The 14,714-nt window shown below is 36.9% G+C and overlaps 2 protein-coding genes across 3 annotated transcripts in view; one reads left to right on the forward strand and one right to left on the reverse strand.

Moving 5' to 3' along the window:
- The first annotated feature begins 9 nt into the window (after nt 1-9).
- LOC127656117 (peptidyl-prolyl cis-trans isomerase FKBP14-like) lies at nt 10-2,186 on the forward strand. The gene is made up of 4 exons (XM_052144301.1): nt 10-360; nt 465-616; nt 1,236-1,363; nt 1,524-2,186. The coding sequence occupies exons 1-4, from the start codon at nt 164-166 to the stop codon at nt 1,680-1,682; spliced, it is 636 nt and encodes a 211-aa protein (XP_052000261.1). The 5' UTR covers nt 10-163; the 3' UTR covers nt 1,683-2,186.
- A 2,370-nt stretch (nt 2,187-4,556) lies between these two features.
- LOC127655629 (beta-chimaerin-like) overlaps nt 4,557-14,714 on the reverse strand; it is a 78,474-nt gene continuing 68,316 nt past the window's right edge. For both annotated transcript variants that reach the window (XM_052143528.1, XM_052143529.1), the window contains exons 8-13: nt 12,834-12,918; nt 8,236-8,409; nt 7,654-7,731; nt 7,203-7,340; nt 6,114-6,219; nt 4,557-5,702 (exon numbers count right to left, since the gene is read on the reverse strand). In XM_052143528.1, coding sequence (XP_051999488.1) covers nt 5,531-5,702; nt 6,114-6,219; nt 7,203-7,340; nt 7,654-7,731; nt 8,236-8,409; nt 12,834-12,918 — 753 coding nt within the window. In that variant the 3' untranslated portion in view covers nt 4,557-5,530. The remainder of the gene's footprint in view (nt 5,703-6,113; nt 6,220-7,202; nt 7,341-7,653; nt 7,732-8,235; nt 8,410-12,833; nt 12,919-14,714) is intronic.

A 14,714-nucleotide genomic window follows, 5' to 3' on the forward strand; every position in this document is an offset into this window, starting at 1 on the left:
GATTGACCCCACATAGGAATTTTTCTTGCCACGTAGTCGCGCTGTTCAATTCTGCTGGTTGTTTGGGACTTTGCTTAATTTTTTTTCAGCCTTGATTGATACAGGAAATATCGGCTGAACCGATGTTATAGGTTGTCAAAAGCTTATTTTTTTTTATTCTAAGATGATTCTAGAGTTGTGGACATGCATTTTCTCTGCATTCTTCTTTTGTTTGCATGGAGCAAAACTTCCGGAGCCAGAGGTAAAAATAGACGTTTTAAACAAACCATTCCTATGTCATCGAAAGTCCAAATACGGGGATATTCTTCTGGTTCACTACGACGGGTTTCTGGAGAGTAATGGCACAATGTTTCATTCCAGGTGATTTTATTGGCATGAAGTGTTTATTGTTATTGAATACACAATATCTAGCCTATGCATATATTTAGTGTGTAATACAAATGCATATGTCTTGCACTTGGAAGCCGTCATCAAGGAGATAAAAATCCTGTCTGGTTCACATTGGGGATCCGTGAGGTGATCAAGGGATGGGACAAGGGTCTTCAAGACATGTGTGCAGGGGAGAGGAGGAAACTGACCATCCCTCCAGCTCTTGCATATGGCAAAGAAGGCAAAGGTGAGTCATGCACAAGCATTATTTGCACATCTTTGGTTTTTCTATCATTAAAGTTGAATTCAGTATTACTTGCCTACAAACAATGAACAATTGCATCTTTATAAACTAACATTAACAAAGATTAATAAATGCTTTAAAAATATATTGTTCATTGTTAGTTCATGATACTTAACGCATTTACTAACGCTTACAAATAGAACCTTATTGTAAAGCGTTACCAAGTAGCCATTAAACATAGAAAGAATTAAGTGCCTGATGTGCAGGTATTAAAGGGATAGTTCACTCAAATATGAAAGTTCTGTCCTCATTGACTCACTGAAGAGAGACTCACTCAAGAGATTTAAGGCAGAATTTTAGGGCGTGAGAGTCAACATTTACTTTCATTGCACAATTTTGTCCTTAAAAAGTAAATGGTGACTGAAGCTGTCATTCTGCCTTACATCTCCTTTTGTGTTCTGTGTCACAAAGAAAGTCATACAGGTTCAGAACGACATGAGGGTGAGTAAATGATGACAGAATTGTCACTTTTAGGTGAACTTTAAGTCTGTGTAAAACACTGTATATAGATTTACAGTTCTGACTATATTCATTGATAACTATACCTTGTACCTATTTCCAGGTAAAATTCCTCCAGAGAGCACGCTGATCTTTGACATTGAGCTCATGGAGATCCGAAATGGGCCCAGATCACACGAGTCCTTTCAGGAAATGGACCTTAATGATGACTGGAAACTTTCCAAATCAGAGGTTTGTTAAGATGCTGAAATGTGCTTGAATTTTTAATAAAGAATTGGCTGTTTGGTACTGAGTGTATGTGTAAAAGCATCATGCACAATTTTTAAATACTAGAGTTTTTTGGGGTGTTTCAAACAACTGTGTTATTCCTATAAACACCTGTCTGTTTCAGGTAAAAGAGTATCTGCGTAAAGAGTTTGAAAGGCATGGATACCCCGCCAACGATACTCATCATGAAGTGATGGTTGAGGACATCTTTCAAAAGGAGGATGATGATAAGGATGGATTTATATCAGCTCGAGAATTCACCTATAAACACGATGAACTGTAAATTCTACACACTCCTGCAAAATTAAGCAATTTGTACCCCTTTAAGACATTCTAATTTACCTTCAGAGGTTTACAGCTTGTTATTTCACACCATGCAGTATGTGAAAAGACTGTTACAGTAAATGTAAACAGGTGTTCTGTTACAGGTCATGTCTGTAATTTATTCTAGTTTTTAAAAATCTGTACTCAGGAGGTTGTTTGTTTGTAGTATTTGAGGCTTGTAAGAAATGTTTGTCTTAAAATGCAGTTTTACATTCTGCTGCTGAAGGCGAATGTTTATTTCCCAAAGTGCCTTTTGACTGAAATATGTAACAATGCTATAAGAACATTTCAGTGAATTGTTTTAGCATGTCTGTGCTACTTATTGCAGAACCAAATGGTTTATTTAATTATGTTTACAATATTTAGAACATTTTTGGTCAATTTGCCTGGAGTGGTCTGTACGTGAATAAACTAGAAAACTGTTGAATAAAAGAGTGGTGGACTGCTCAACACTGTTGATATTGTAGTTTTAGACACCTTCACTAGCGAGAACTCTTCTTTAACTATAGAGCAGTCAGTATCATGGAGATTTCATATGATCAGCACTGGATCATACCTAGATCTAGGCTTAAAAAAAACATGTTTTAAAAATGGTTAATGGAACAGGATAACAGTGAGACACTTGATTAAAATGCAGTCAAGTGTCCTTGCATTAATCAGTGCATACCTAAAATACACCTTGTATTGTATTTTGCATACAGCAATTGTTCAGAGTCATGTTTAACAATGTTCCATTCTTTTACTGTGGCAGTACAGTTACATAAACTGTTGCATAAGTTATATTTACAGATTCATTTCCATTCTGAATGAAGTGAAGTGTTGTGTTAAACAATGTCTGGTGCAATCTAAATAATCTGATATTTTTACTATAATATTGACTGGAAAATCACTGTCAAATATAACATATACAATAAGTAATGTCATTTATCATCACTACTGGAATATTGTTCTACCTACAGTTATTATTTTCATGCAATAGAGAGCTTCCCATTCTTAAGAAAGTTTGAATCGTATACCTAAATGGAAAATGACCCAACAACTGCCCTGGTTCACCACACTGTCTGTGTCCTTCATTTTGTTCAAAGTAAACTGCTAACCAAATATTAAAAACTAAACATTTTACATTTTGCAATGTTCAAAAATGTAAATGCAAATCACAATTTCCCTAAACAAACAAATGTACAGGGTAACAATCTGCATCATATCCTGATGAAATGCCCTTGAGCACTGCTAGATTTCCTTCATTTAAAATAATTAACTTTAAAACAACAACAACAAAAAATCTCTTTAAATAATACACGAGACTTTTATATACACACACACACACACACACATACATATATATATATATATATATAACAGCCCCAAAAAGTGCTTCTTCGCTCCGCATTATACTTGGCTTAATTAATTCATTAATTAATTGGAGAAATGAAAACAAGCATTCAACGGAGGCAAATCAAGTACAAATTTTCCAGGTTACTACAGAATGTAACGGATGTCATTGGCAGTCACTGATAATAACAGCAATTGTTTTTCCTTCTACAGTTCAACTCAGACGAATAACGCACGTAACCAGAGCGTCGCTCACGTAATAAAAGACTTTGGTGGACCGTCATTGATTTGATCCACAATCCTAAAAGACTGGTCGAGTCTCCAACAACATGGAGTGCTTACTTCGCCACAGCCATGTTTCTCTCAAAAAAGTTGTTTTCGGGCAGTGTGAGGCGAATTTTTCGTTTCTCCTTGAAACGGCCTGATCGCGACTCTGTCCAATTTCTCCGACTTGAATTTTCATTGAAGGTGGGCTGCAGCTGAGAGTCGTCATACGTCTCGTCGCTAATCAGACTGTTGCTTTTGTTCTCAGTGCCAGTTTGTTCCACTGATGTGTTGTCCGAATTCCCAAATTCCTGCTGAACTTTTTTGAGAGTGTTCTCGTTTCTTCCAGTCAAGAATTTCCACCAGGGGGACCTGTCTGCCATTATGTCTTTCTTCTTAATTATTGCACACTGAAATGTATAATTTTAACGTTAAAATAGGCCAGTATATAAATAAACAACACACACGCACGCACACACATAATAAATTAAAATATGCAAAAAATAAACAATAATACAAAATAATATTACAGTATACAATATTTTAGATTTGTATTTTTTCATAAAATATATTAAGAGTAATAAGATATAAAATACACAATATAATTGTTTATTATATATATATATATATATATATATATATATATATATATATATATATATATATATATATATATATATATATATAAAGCCATAACATTCATATAATACTCACCAATCTCAGCAGGTTTATATCAGTTTGAATCAGAGACTGTCCTGTTGAGTCTTCAGTGTCATTCGAGAAAACATCCAGCAGGAAAACTTTGTGATTTTGATTCTAAATCCTAGCCTACAACATCTTGTAGTGCCTCACATCTCAGTCTAATGTAGTCATAGTAAGCGATGAATTCATTCATTTATACTTCACCTGCTGCTCACACACCCTCCTTTCTCTCTCTCATTGGTCTGTTGAGGCTGGTTTCAAGTTCTCACTTTACTCGTGATGTAGCGCAAAAGTCACTTTGGGACATACTGGCCAAGCTGCTCTACACTAAAACAATGGTGCCGTTCACACCCCAGAATTTGGTACACAAAACCAAATGAAACAGTGCTAAACAGAACTGACTAAGTTTGTGTGTGTGGTTAAGCACTTAAAAAAAAAAAGCATATTTCACATACTGTTAATATGAGGTTTAAAATAATAATAATATAAGGGCTATATGTGCCAGGAAATAATTTCACAGCATGAAATTAGTAAACAGATTTACATAATTTAATAAATCAGCATTCCATAAATTACAATCATAATTACATTCTTCACAGAAAATATTTTAACAAAACCAATCTGTAGAAAGTTCTTATATCAAATATACAGCTTGAAAAAACTTAGACCAAGGGAATGGTACTTTTTTTCTCATAGTAGATGAATGACTGATCTTGCCTCTAGCCTGTAGGCTCAGGAGCTAGTGTCACTGTGTAAGATGAATACAATACAAGCAATTTTGTAGAGTGTCATTCTTTAAATGGGAGGAGAGTTTAAAGTCCAAGGAGGGAAAACAAGCAGTAAATAAATGCTGAAAAAAACATTTTGAAAAGTTACAGATTGATGACGTAGACAACTCCATTGTATTCACGGTGAACAAAAAATTATTTAAAGGAGCAATGGATTACTCTAAATACAGCGTTATCAACTCTGATTGAACAAGAAATATGAAACAACTATTTACACTCTTTGTAAAATGATAATTAAAAAGTGCTTTACATAGGATCTCAATTGTCTGGCCATTATAACACACTATACATTTGACCAACCTCATGACCCTAAAAATACTTTATACTTTTTAGAATTGACAATATGTCAGTTTCACAATGCAAACAAATGCTTATAACCCTAGAGCTATGGATCATGTAGAGCACCAAAGTCAATGCATCACACTTATTTGGCATTACTATAGTCAAAATCATTTGATCAAACAAAATGCCCATCATTTTTCTGTTTATAATTCATTCTGTAGGAATGAGCAGGAATGCTGAATGCAGAATGTTACTACTTTTACATTTGGTAAAAAAATATACCATTACTGGTGGTGGAGAAAGATATTTTAATGTAAAATCTGATTTAATATCTTTGAATTTCTTTAAAATTTGCGTCCGGCTACAACAAATTATATTAGCAAAGTGACTTGTTTCATGTCTAAAGTCTTCAAAACTAAGATTTCTTCTATTTAGTCATTTAAAACAAAATATCCTCGTGCTCTATCAGGAGTTGAACGATCAGTTTCTGATATCTCATGTCGTTGAGAGTGGCAAGCGTGTTCTGGTCTGGCGGCTGCATGAGCGTTGGTCCAAAAACAATTCCTAGGTTCTCTGCGGTCATGTAATTGTCTTTATCAAACATGGTGACCCTGAAAAACATGGGAAGAGGAAAGACTTGGAAAAATAAAAATAAACAATACAATTTAGCTAATAAACATGAGCAGGCAGGTAACTGATATGTTTCCATAAATGTGACAGAGCTGGCTCAACATGTCAGATATAAAGCCCAAATCCTTAAGGATCATTGCATACATTTTCTAGTTCCTGAATTGCAATGAACTAAAGTGCCATCTTAAGTATCTAGTTCCCTTCTAATCAGTCTTAAAAGTTTTATGTTGCAAAGAAAAAGGAAGTAAACTCACCTTTAAAGCTTAGTAAAATTCTTAAATGCAACAATAACCTCAACATCCACCAGCTCAATGTGGCACAGAGCCAGAACTGTGGGAGCACTACCTAAGGGACCAGAAAATGTGTCTGAAAATGTAATATTGTCATTTTACCTCTTCAGGTGTGTCATCAGGTAACGCAGGGTCTCAAAGTGGGCAGGGGGAAGCTGAAGGAGACCATCATGAACTGCCTCCAGTCTAGAGTCAGGGTCAATTATTTCTGATCAGGAAAACATACTGTTTAGAAATTGCGCATGACCTCAATATGTTCTAAAAATTCTGTAAATTTACAGAAATGCAATACCGGTACTTCTGCTTTAAGTGACACAAATCCACATACTCCATATGTTTTAGCACATGGCTGATAACATAATGGCTAACACTATACAATAACTTTCCATTTGTTAACATTAGTTAATCCATTAGGTATCATGAACTAACAATTAACAATATGTTGTTTACAGCATTTATTAATATTTACTCATGTTAGTTAGTAATACAATTGTTCATTGTTAGTTTATATTGCATTAACTAATGTTAACTAATACAACTTTTGATTTAAAAAATGTATTACTATATGCTGAAATTTACATTAACCAAAATTATTAAATGCTGAAAAAATATTGTTCATTGTTAGTTAATGTTAAGTAATGGAACCTTATTGTAAAGTGTTACAACATAACGCAGAATGTCTTAATGCATAAAAGCTGCATTAACACTTTATGCAAAAATAAAACAATGTTTGCGTGTTAACAATGTGGGACATTTTACTATAAACAAACCCGAAATACCCCAGGGACTCTTATTTTGAAAGGACAGAAACTTAGCTCCATTACAATGCTCTATATTTACCAAATTAAGCTTTTAGAATACTGTATAAACCACCAGATGAAGGGTATGAAAATATGAATGAATACTGTCAATAGGTTTTTATTTCCACTCTAAAGCGTGCTTTTTATACTGTAGCCGTTCTAAACATTGAATCCACCAGTGCTGGCCACAGAGGAACACGGAGGTCATTTAAAAAAATAAATAAAATTAAAATATCGGCATGGATTTTTGCAGGTAACCGATAGTTCTACTGGCACCGATTAATTGATAAAACCAATATATTGGTCTACATCTATTAAGGGCCATTCAAACATAGATTACAAGAGCAGATTCCAGGATATTTATAATTGAATATACTTTTAAGTCTCTTACTGGCTGCTTGTATGAATTTGGAGTAAACGTCATATGTGATGACTGGAATGGGCAGGTCCCGCAGGTAAAGCTTCAGAGCTCCAGCAATGATGTTGATGTCTGGGTATAAATTGGCACTGATGTCTGCCTTCTCACCATCTGCACAGAATTTGATATGTTTTATGAATAATAGATGAATCACTTTACTAAGATGCATTGCTTGTTTTGACTGGAAAAGCTTGGGTTTTTCCACCCAGGTTGAATGTTGATGGAAAATTAAGGTTACGTGAGTGATTATTGTGAGTTCATTCAAGGATGTAACTGAATGGGGAGACCAAACTTAAACGTCATTGAAAAGCCATATTGACAGAGCATTAATCTAAATACTGGGGTCTATGGTGGATATTACCCAGAGTTCTTCATGTTTTATGCAGCAATAATGTGAAGGTCCTACACTTATTCTAATACACACCTCTATCAAAGGCCAGCCTGACGTCTTCTATGTGTTCTGCGAAGCCAGACACTCTGTAGAGACCCTCTGATTTTAACCCTGAAAGAAGCAGCAGTAAGACATATTTACTTGGACTTAGCCGTAAACAATTTGGCATAAAATCCAAAAGAGTATACTGCGGGTGAGCTGTCTTGCTTTCTACTCCCTGCACAGGGAGCTGCTTTTTAAGGGAGCATGCTAACTGAAATGGAACCTCGTAAGTGACTGTTTTGGAATGCTTTAGCTCGATTATAACAGTGCATAAAAATCTACTGACTCAACATGCAATTCCAAGTAAAAATGCAAAGAATGTTAGGTTGTCTCCCTGTTGTTTTTAGTTTGCAAAGGTTTATAAGAATTCTTCTTCTTGCACATTTTGATATATGACAGGGGAAGGGGTCAGAGCACAGGGCAGCTATGGGGTGCCCACAGACAGTGATTAAGTGCTTTGCTGAAGGCCACAGGTGGAGTAGAGAAGGTCTGAGCCTGGGATCTCCTGTTTATTCTGAAACACACAAATCACCAATCGCATTTATAGTACTGCATTTCAGAAGTGATCTGAACCTCTGTGCTCGATCTCTTTGATACACATATCCAGAACCATTGGCCGTGGTGTGTTGTGGGCTTTGACCAGAGTGGTGAGATCGCAGCTGAAGACCTTCTTGATCCGGCGCAAGTCTGGCTGACAGTCGCTCGGCACCAATTTAGAGCACTGCTTGTGCACGTTCAGTCCACAGTCTGTAAGAGTAACAGGTCAAAATGTCAACAGAGCAGGACTCTATTGTCTCCAATGAGTGTCATAAAGTGTCAGAATATCTATCACATCCTGGTGTGTTCTCCTGGCTCTGTCAATCTAAGAGCATAACCTTGAGTGACTCTGGGTGTTTGTCAGTTGTGAACTGAAACAATGTTGCTGCTCTTGACCTCAAAGTCTTGGTGCCCATATGTGTTTTCACACGTTTTATTAATTAAAGTTATAACTTGGCCCACAAGGAATCTCTGAAAGCTCTGCAGATTTACACAGAAATTGAACGCACATCATTCTATACATTCCCCATAACTTGCAAGTTTGTATATTTGTTTTTCCTTATTAGTGGTGCTTGATTTGAACCAACACTTAACCCTACGTATTAAACTATGGCACATAACTTGTCACTGTTATAATACAGACATGACAACCTGAAATCATGCAGCTTGTTGAGGAAAGGTGTGCTAGTACCTTTCAAAGAGATCACACTTATGATTTTTGCATAAAATCCCCATTGACTTACATTGAAGGAGGGATCTCAGCAATATTTAAGGACCAAAATATCAAAGCAACCCCCCAAAAGACCCTTGCTCTGACTTTTGCACAGGCAACCCCAGATCACATTTCCTTCAGAAAATACTTTAATAAATGCATTTTGGGATCAACCTACCAATGGCATACATGGTTGTTTCTTCACATTAAGCTGGAAAAGGATGAATTTTCAAATCATATTTTAGGTATTTAAGGATTTTAACAAGAAAAAATACACACTTAACAGTTAACTAATTTTACCATATTTAAACCCATAACACAGATTTCTGAAGTGTGCAGACCCAATGTTAGCCTAATCATGAGATTTCAGTTGACCTGGTTCCCTAACTCTGGCTGATACAGGAGCTATGGGTGTGTGCAGTAGAATGTTAACTAGGGTGGTCTGTTTGTCTCTGTCTGTCTGTCTCCCCCTGTCTCCAGTGGCATACACATTCTGTCCCACTGTTCCTAATCTACAGCAATCCCATTAATCACACACTTAATTTTACTGCTGCCTGAACTCCTCCTTTACTGTCTTTAGGCCACGGAGAGAAAAAAGAAAAAGAGAAAAAAGAAAAACACTGTACTCCTCCATGTGGGCCTGTGGACACATTCAACTCTGCACTAATTCTTAATGTGTCTGACACCAGCTTGCCTGGGGGACAGTGTGAAATAAGAGAGGTCACTGTGTGAAAAGAAAAGGCTTGAATAATGGTGTAAATGGATGAGACCATTTACAGTGTAAAAACTAACAGTGAAGCCTTGTGACTGGATTGAGTTTGTGTGCTAGTTTTATGTTAACATGAGCTCTGACCAAACCTGTAATTATGGAATAAAGGTGCATTTTGCACATCTAAATGAACATCCTGTATTGAAGAGGGTTTAGGAATTAGTAAAGCTTATATTTGATGGACAGACAGAAGATGTGAATGAAAACCTCTGAAATACCTTTACAATAACATATATATATATTTAAAACATTTATAAATGTTTTACATTTAAGACAAAAATGGCTCCGCCCCGACTAGAAATATTGCATTAATTAATACCTTAAGTACAAATATTTCAGGGTTCAGGTTTCCTGCACATTTTGACCAATACATTTCTTTTTGATTACTGGTATACTTAAATAAATAAATAATTTATATACATATATATATATATATATATATTATATATTAGAGCTGTCAGAAATAATGCGTTAATGCATGTGATTACTTAACGCTTAACGTGTTCATTTTCTTAATCGCGATTGACGCATTTATCATCATTACAACATAAACGCTGATGTGAAGGGCGGAACCCTAGTAATGTGTCCGCCCGGCATCGTTACACTGATGGACACTACACAAACAGACACAGCGCCATGGTCCCATTGACATTCAATGTCTTTTCATAGGGTATGACCTATGATAAACCCAGAGGTTTGTTATGTCAGTAAATAAAAGACAATCTGACAGCGCTTCCCCGTCAGTGATAAAATGGAAAAAGGAGCTCTTAGTGCTTTATGATGTACAAAACAAGCCATATGCATTTCTAGTGGAAGGCTTTGTTTGGAAAAATGAGGGTGCAAAGCACTCTTATTTTGTGACTCCTCTCGTAACCATCATTTACATTTTCTGTGACTTGTGCCACAGTAGACAAATGGGATACCTATCTTTGCCCTCGAGCATCGATGAGCCTTGGGCACCCAACACCCTGTTGCCGGTTTGTCCTTCCTCGGACCACTGTCATTAGGTAATCACCACTGCTGACCGGGAGCACCTCACAAGCATTGCTGTTTCAGAGATGCTCTGACCCAGTCATCTGGCCATAACAATTTGGCCCTTGTAAAAGTCGCTCAGGTCTTTACTCCTGACCATTTCTCCTGCATTCAACACATTGACTATGAGAACTGATTGATCGCTTACCATCTAATCTACCCAGACCTTGACATGTGCCCTTGTTAGGAGATGATCAAAATATTCGCTTCACCTGTGAATGGTCTTAATTAGTGAATACTGACAATCCAAAACATTATGACCACTCTCCAGTCAGCAGTGGTGAATACCTACAGACAGTGGTCCGAGGAGGGACAAACCACAAACCCGCGACAGGGTGTTGGGCACCCATGGCTCATCGATGCATGAGGGCAACGAAAGCTATCCCATCTGGTCTGAACCGACAGAAGGTCTACTGTGGCACAAGTCACAGAAAATTTGAATGATGGTTAAGGGATGAACGTGCCACAAAATAGAGTACATTGCACCCTGCTGTGTATGGGGCAGCTTAGCCGTGGACCGGTCACAGTGCCCATGATGACCCGTCCATCGTTGAAAGCACCTTCAATGGGCAAGCGAGTGTCGGAACTGGACCTTGGAGCAGTGCAAGAAGGTTGCCTGGTCCAATGAGTCCCGTTTTCTTTTACATCACGTGGACGGCCGTGTAAGTGTGCGTCGTTGACTTGGGGAATTGATGACACCAGGATGCACTGTAGAAAGACGACAAACCGGTGGAGGGAATGTGATGCTCTGGGCAATGATCTGCTAGGGAACCCTGGGTCTGTCCATTCATGTGGACGTTAATTTGATACGTGCCACGTACCTAAACATCGTTGCAGACCGGTCCACCCCTTCATGGCAATGGTATTCCCTGATGGCAGTGGCCTCTTTCAGCAGGATAATGCGCCCTGCCACACTGCACACATTGTTCGGGAATGGTTTGAGGCACAGAGTTCAAGGTGTTGCCCTGGCCTCCAAATTCCCCAGTTCTCAATCAGATTGAGCATCTATGGGATGTGCTGGATCAACAAGTCTGATCCATGGCGGCTCCACCCTGCAACTTACAGGACTTTAAATATCTGCTGCGCTAATGTCTTGGAGCCAGATACCACAGTCTAGTAGAGTCCATACCTTGGTGGGTCGATGCCGTTTTGGACATATAAGGCAAGTGGTCATAATGTATGTATGTATGTATGTTTGTGTGTGTATATATATATCTATATATTAGTAACATATATTTAAAATAATAATTAAAAAAATATTTTGAATCAATTTAAATTTATCACACTCACAAAGAGGAATTTAAAGAAATATTTTAGATCCAAACGTACCTACAAATTACAATATTCACTATAGAAATTTCCATTATTTCCATATATTTAATTTATTTCCATGACTTTTCCAGGCCAACAAATTACAATTAAAAAATGTCTGATGTTCATGAACTTGGGAACCCTGTCTCATCTGTCCCATGTTGGAGTGAATATAGTAAAATTCATAAGAACTTAAAATGCAGGAGAATGATCTACATAAAAAATCTGCGTCACATCTAAATAACTTCTATAGAATGGAAGAAGTGTTCTTTAGAGAAGTGCTATTTCGTCATACAGTACACTACAGCCCAATTCTGTTCTGAGGTGGGATTGGACGACTGTGTAAGTGCATCTGTGCATGTGTTTATGTATGTTTATGTGTGTGGTTTGGAGTGCAGCCAGATTTCATTCTGCAATAATACAAAAAGACTGTCCTGGTTTACCTAGGTGTGGCTCTCTCACGATACTTTATAGTGTACACAATATGCGGCACTATGAATAGTCAACACTCGACAGAAAACACTAAACTGGTTTAGACCAGGTGTCATTTAGGAATGCTAATTACCCACACATTAGCTTATTATTTAGTTTATTAACTCATTGTCCCAGGTCTAGCTTTCAGTATTTATCCTCAGGTTGCCATCATGTTGAATTTCAACAGCTAATCAAACATTGTTATGTTATGAAGAAAACTGCCTTTGGTTGTAATTTAACATGAGCAATTCTTTCTATGGATGCTTCTTGGCAGGTGCCATAATTCTGATGGACAGTTCATTTGTGTGGGAGGGTTTGTGACTGATGGAGGGTTACCTGCACAACGGACGCCCTGGGCGATAAGACCCCACATGAAGTTAGCACAGTATTCACACCAGTGTGGCCCTCTAAATGTGTGCACCTAAACCAAAGAGAAAGCAGTCATTGTGAGTCAAACACATTCAAAGCACTCACAAACACACATTGGAAATACACACAGACACTACAAGGCCAGTGATTAATTCATTTATCAATTTCCAACTAAAGCTTACAGTGAAAGTTCAACTGAATACGAGTGATAACATTTCCGGAGTATCTCGTAGAATAAAGACATCAAACAGAGCATGTCTTACTTAGACTGGACAAACATTTCCTGTGATGCATTAAGATCCTTTACTGTCATTATTATTCTACACATTTTACCAGGTTATTGGGCAAAATTCTCACAACTATTACAAATGATTCTACTTTATTTTAAGTTATTTAATAATTGTATTAAATTGAATACATTTAATTGTTAGTTAATTAAGCTGATGTCCATGTCAAACCTTGAGATCGTAAAGGGCTAGTTCAACCAAAAGAGAAAATTCACTCATCATTTCCTCACATCATGCCTAGGGATGTGCCTGAAGCCGAATACCCTAGTCGGAAAGGCATGAATAATGACTTAAAAACAAATAACGGATTCATCCAAAAAATATAAAAAATACTCGTTTGACTGATAATCCAAGAAACACAAGCATAAAGTGACATTGAACAATGAACATATTAAAAATTACAACGAATGTATGAATCTGTGCAGCCAATATTTCTAAAGTGTAAACTTTATGAATGAAAATATGCACGTTGTGATTTCAGATCGAATGGCCGCAATCTCGACTCCGTTTGAGGTCTCTGTTAATTGTGCACATCTGGAGCTTATAAAGTGTAACATTAACTAAGATAACTTCTCACATGATTCATACGTGATTCATACGTGATTCTATAGTATTATTTATAGTCTAAACCTGAGCACGATATTAAATTCCAGACCTGAAGTGATTTAACATCAGAGTCTATCCGTCTCTTAAATTTGACAACATTTATATCCACATGAGTGATTCATTATCTGGTAAAGACTTTATTCAGAAAAAGTTAAAATGCTCCATAAAGTTTGAAATGCTCCATAGAGTATTTATTTATTAGGGGTATTCCTCCTTAAAACAAAGAAACTGAAACATGCTCCGTCTTTATTCTTCTTCTTTAAACTGTGCTAAATCTGTGAATGTTAAGTGTTCTTGAACTCTGGAAAGGGGTTGCATAAATGTAACATTATTATTATTTATCTAAATAATGGTGTCCTATCGTGGTCAACAAATTCAGCTTCATATGGTTAGAAAATCTTTTTTTTTAATGATAATTTAATTAAATAATAGTTGTATAATAATAATAATAATAATTATTATTATTATTATTATATGGTGGCTTCACACCATCCACCGCGGCATCCAAGCACAACTCACCGCGCGCCCCACTTAGAGCGAACCACATTATAGCGGCCACAAGGAGGTTACTCCATGTGACTCTACCCTCCCTAGCAACTGGGGAAATTTGGTTGCATAGGAGACCTGGCTGGAGTCACTCAGCACACCCTGGGATTCAAACCCGCGAACTCCATGGGTGGTAGTCAGTGACAGTCTTTGCATATTAAGTTGGGATGAGAGAAAGTATTTTAACACAGAAAAAGTTACAGCCTTCAGCTTTAAGTCCTTTTTTACTATAAATTATCCTCCCTGCCCAATCGGTGGCGATATGCAAGAAGAATGTGAATAGCCAAAATCAAAAGTGAAAAGTGGAGATTTATATTAAAAAAAGACTTAAATATTGATCAGTTTCTCAACCACACCTATCACATTGCTTTTGAATATATGGATTTAACCACTGGAGTCTTATGGATTA

This window comes from Xyrauchen texanus, chromosome 15 (genome assembly GCF_025860055.1).
Source record: "Xyrauchen texanus isolate HMW12.3.18 chromosome 15, RBS_HiC_50CHRs, whole genome shotgun sequence".
Taxonomy (NCBI): domain Eukaryota; kingdom Metazoa; phylum Chordata; class Actinopteri; order Cypriniformes; family Catostomidae; genus Xyrauchen; species Xyrauchen texanus.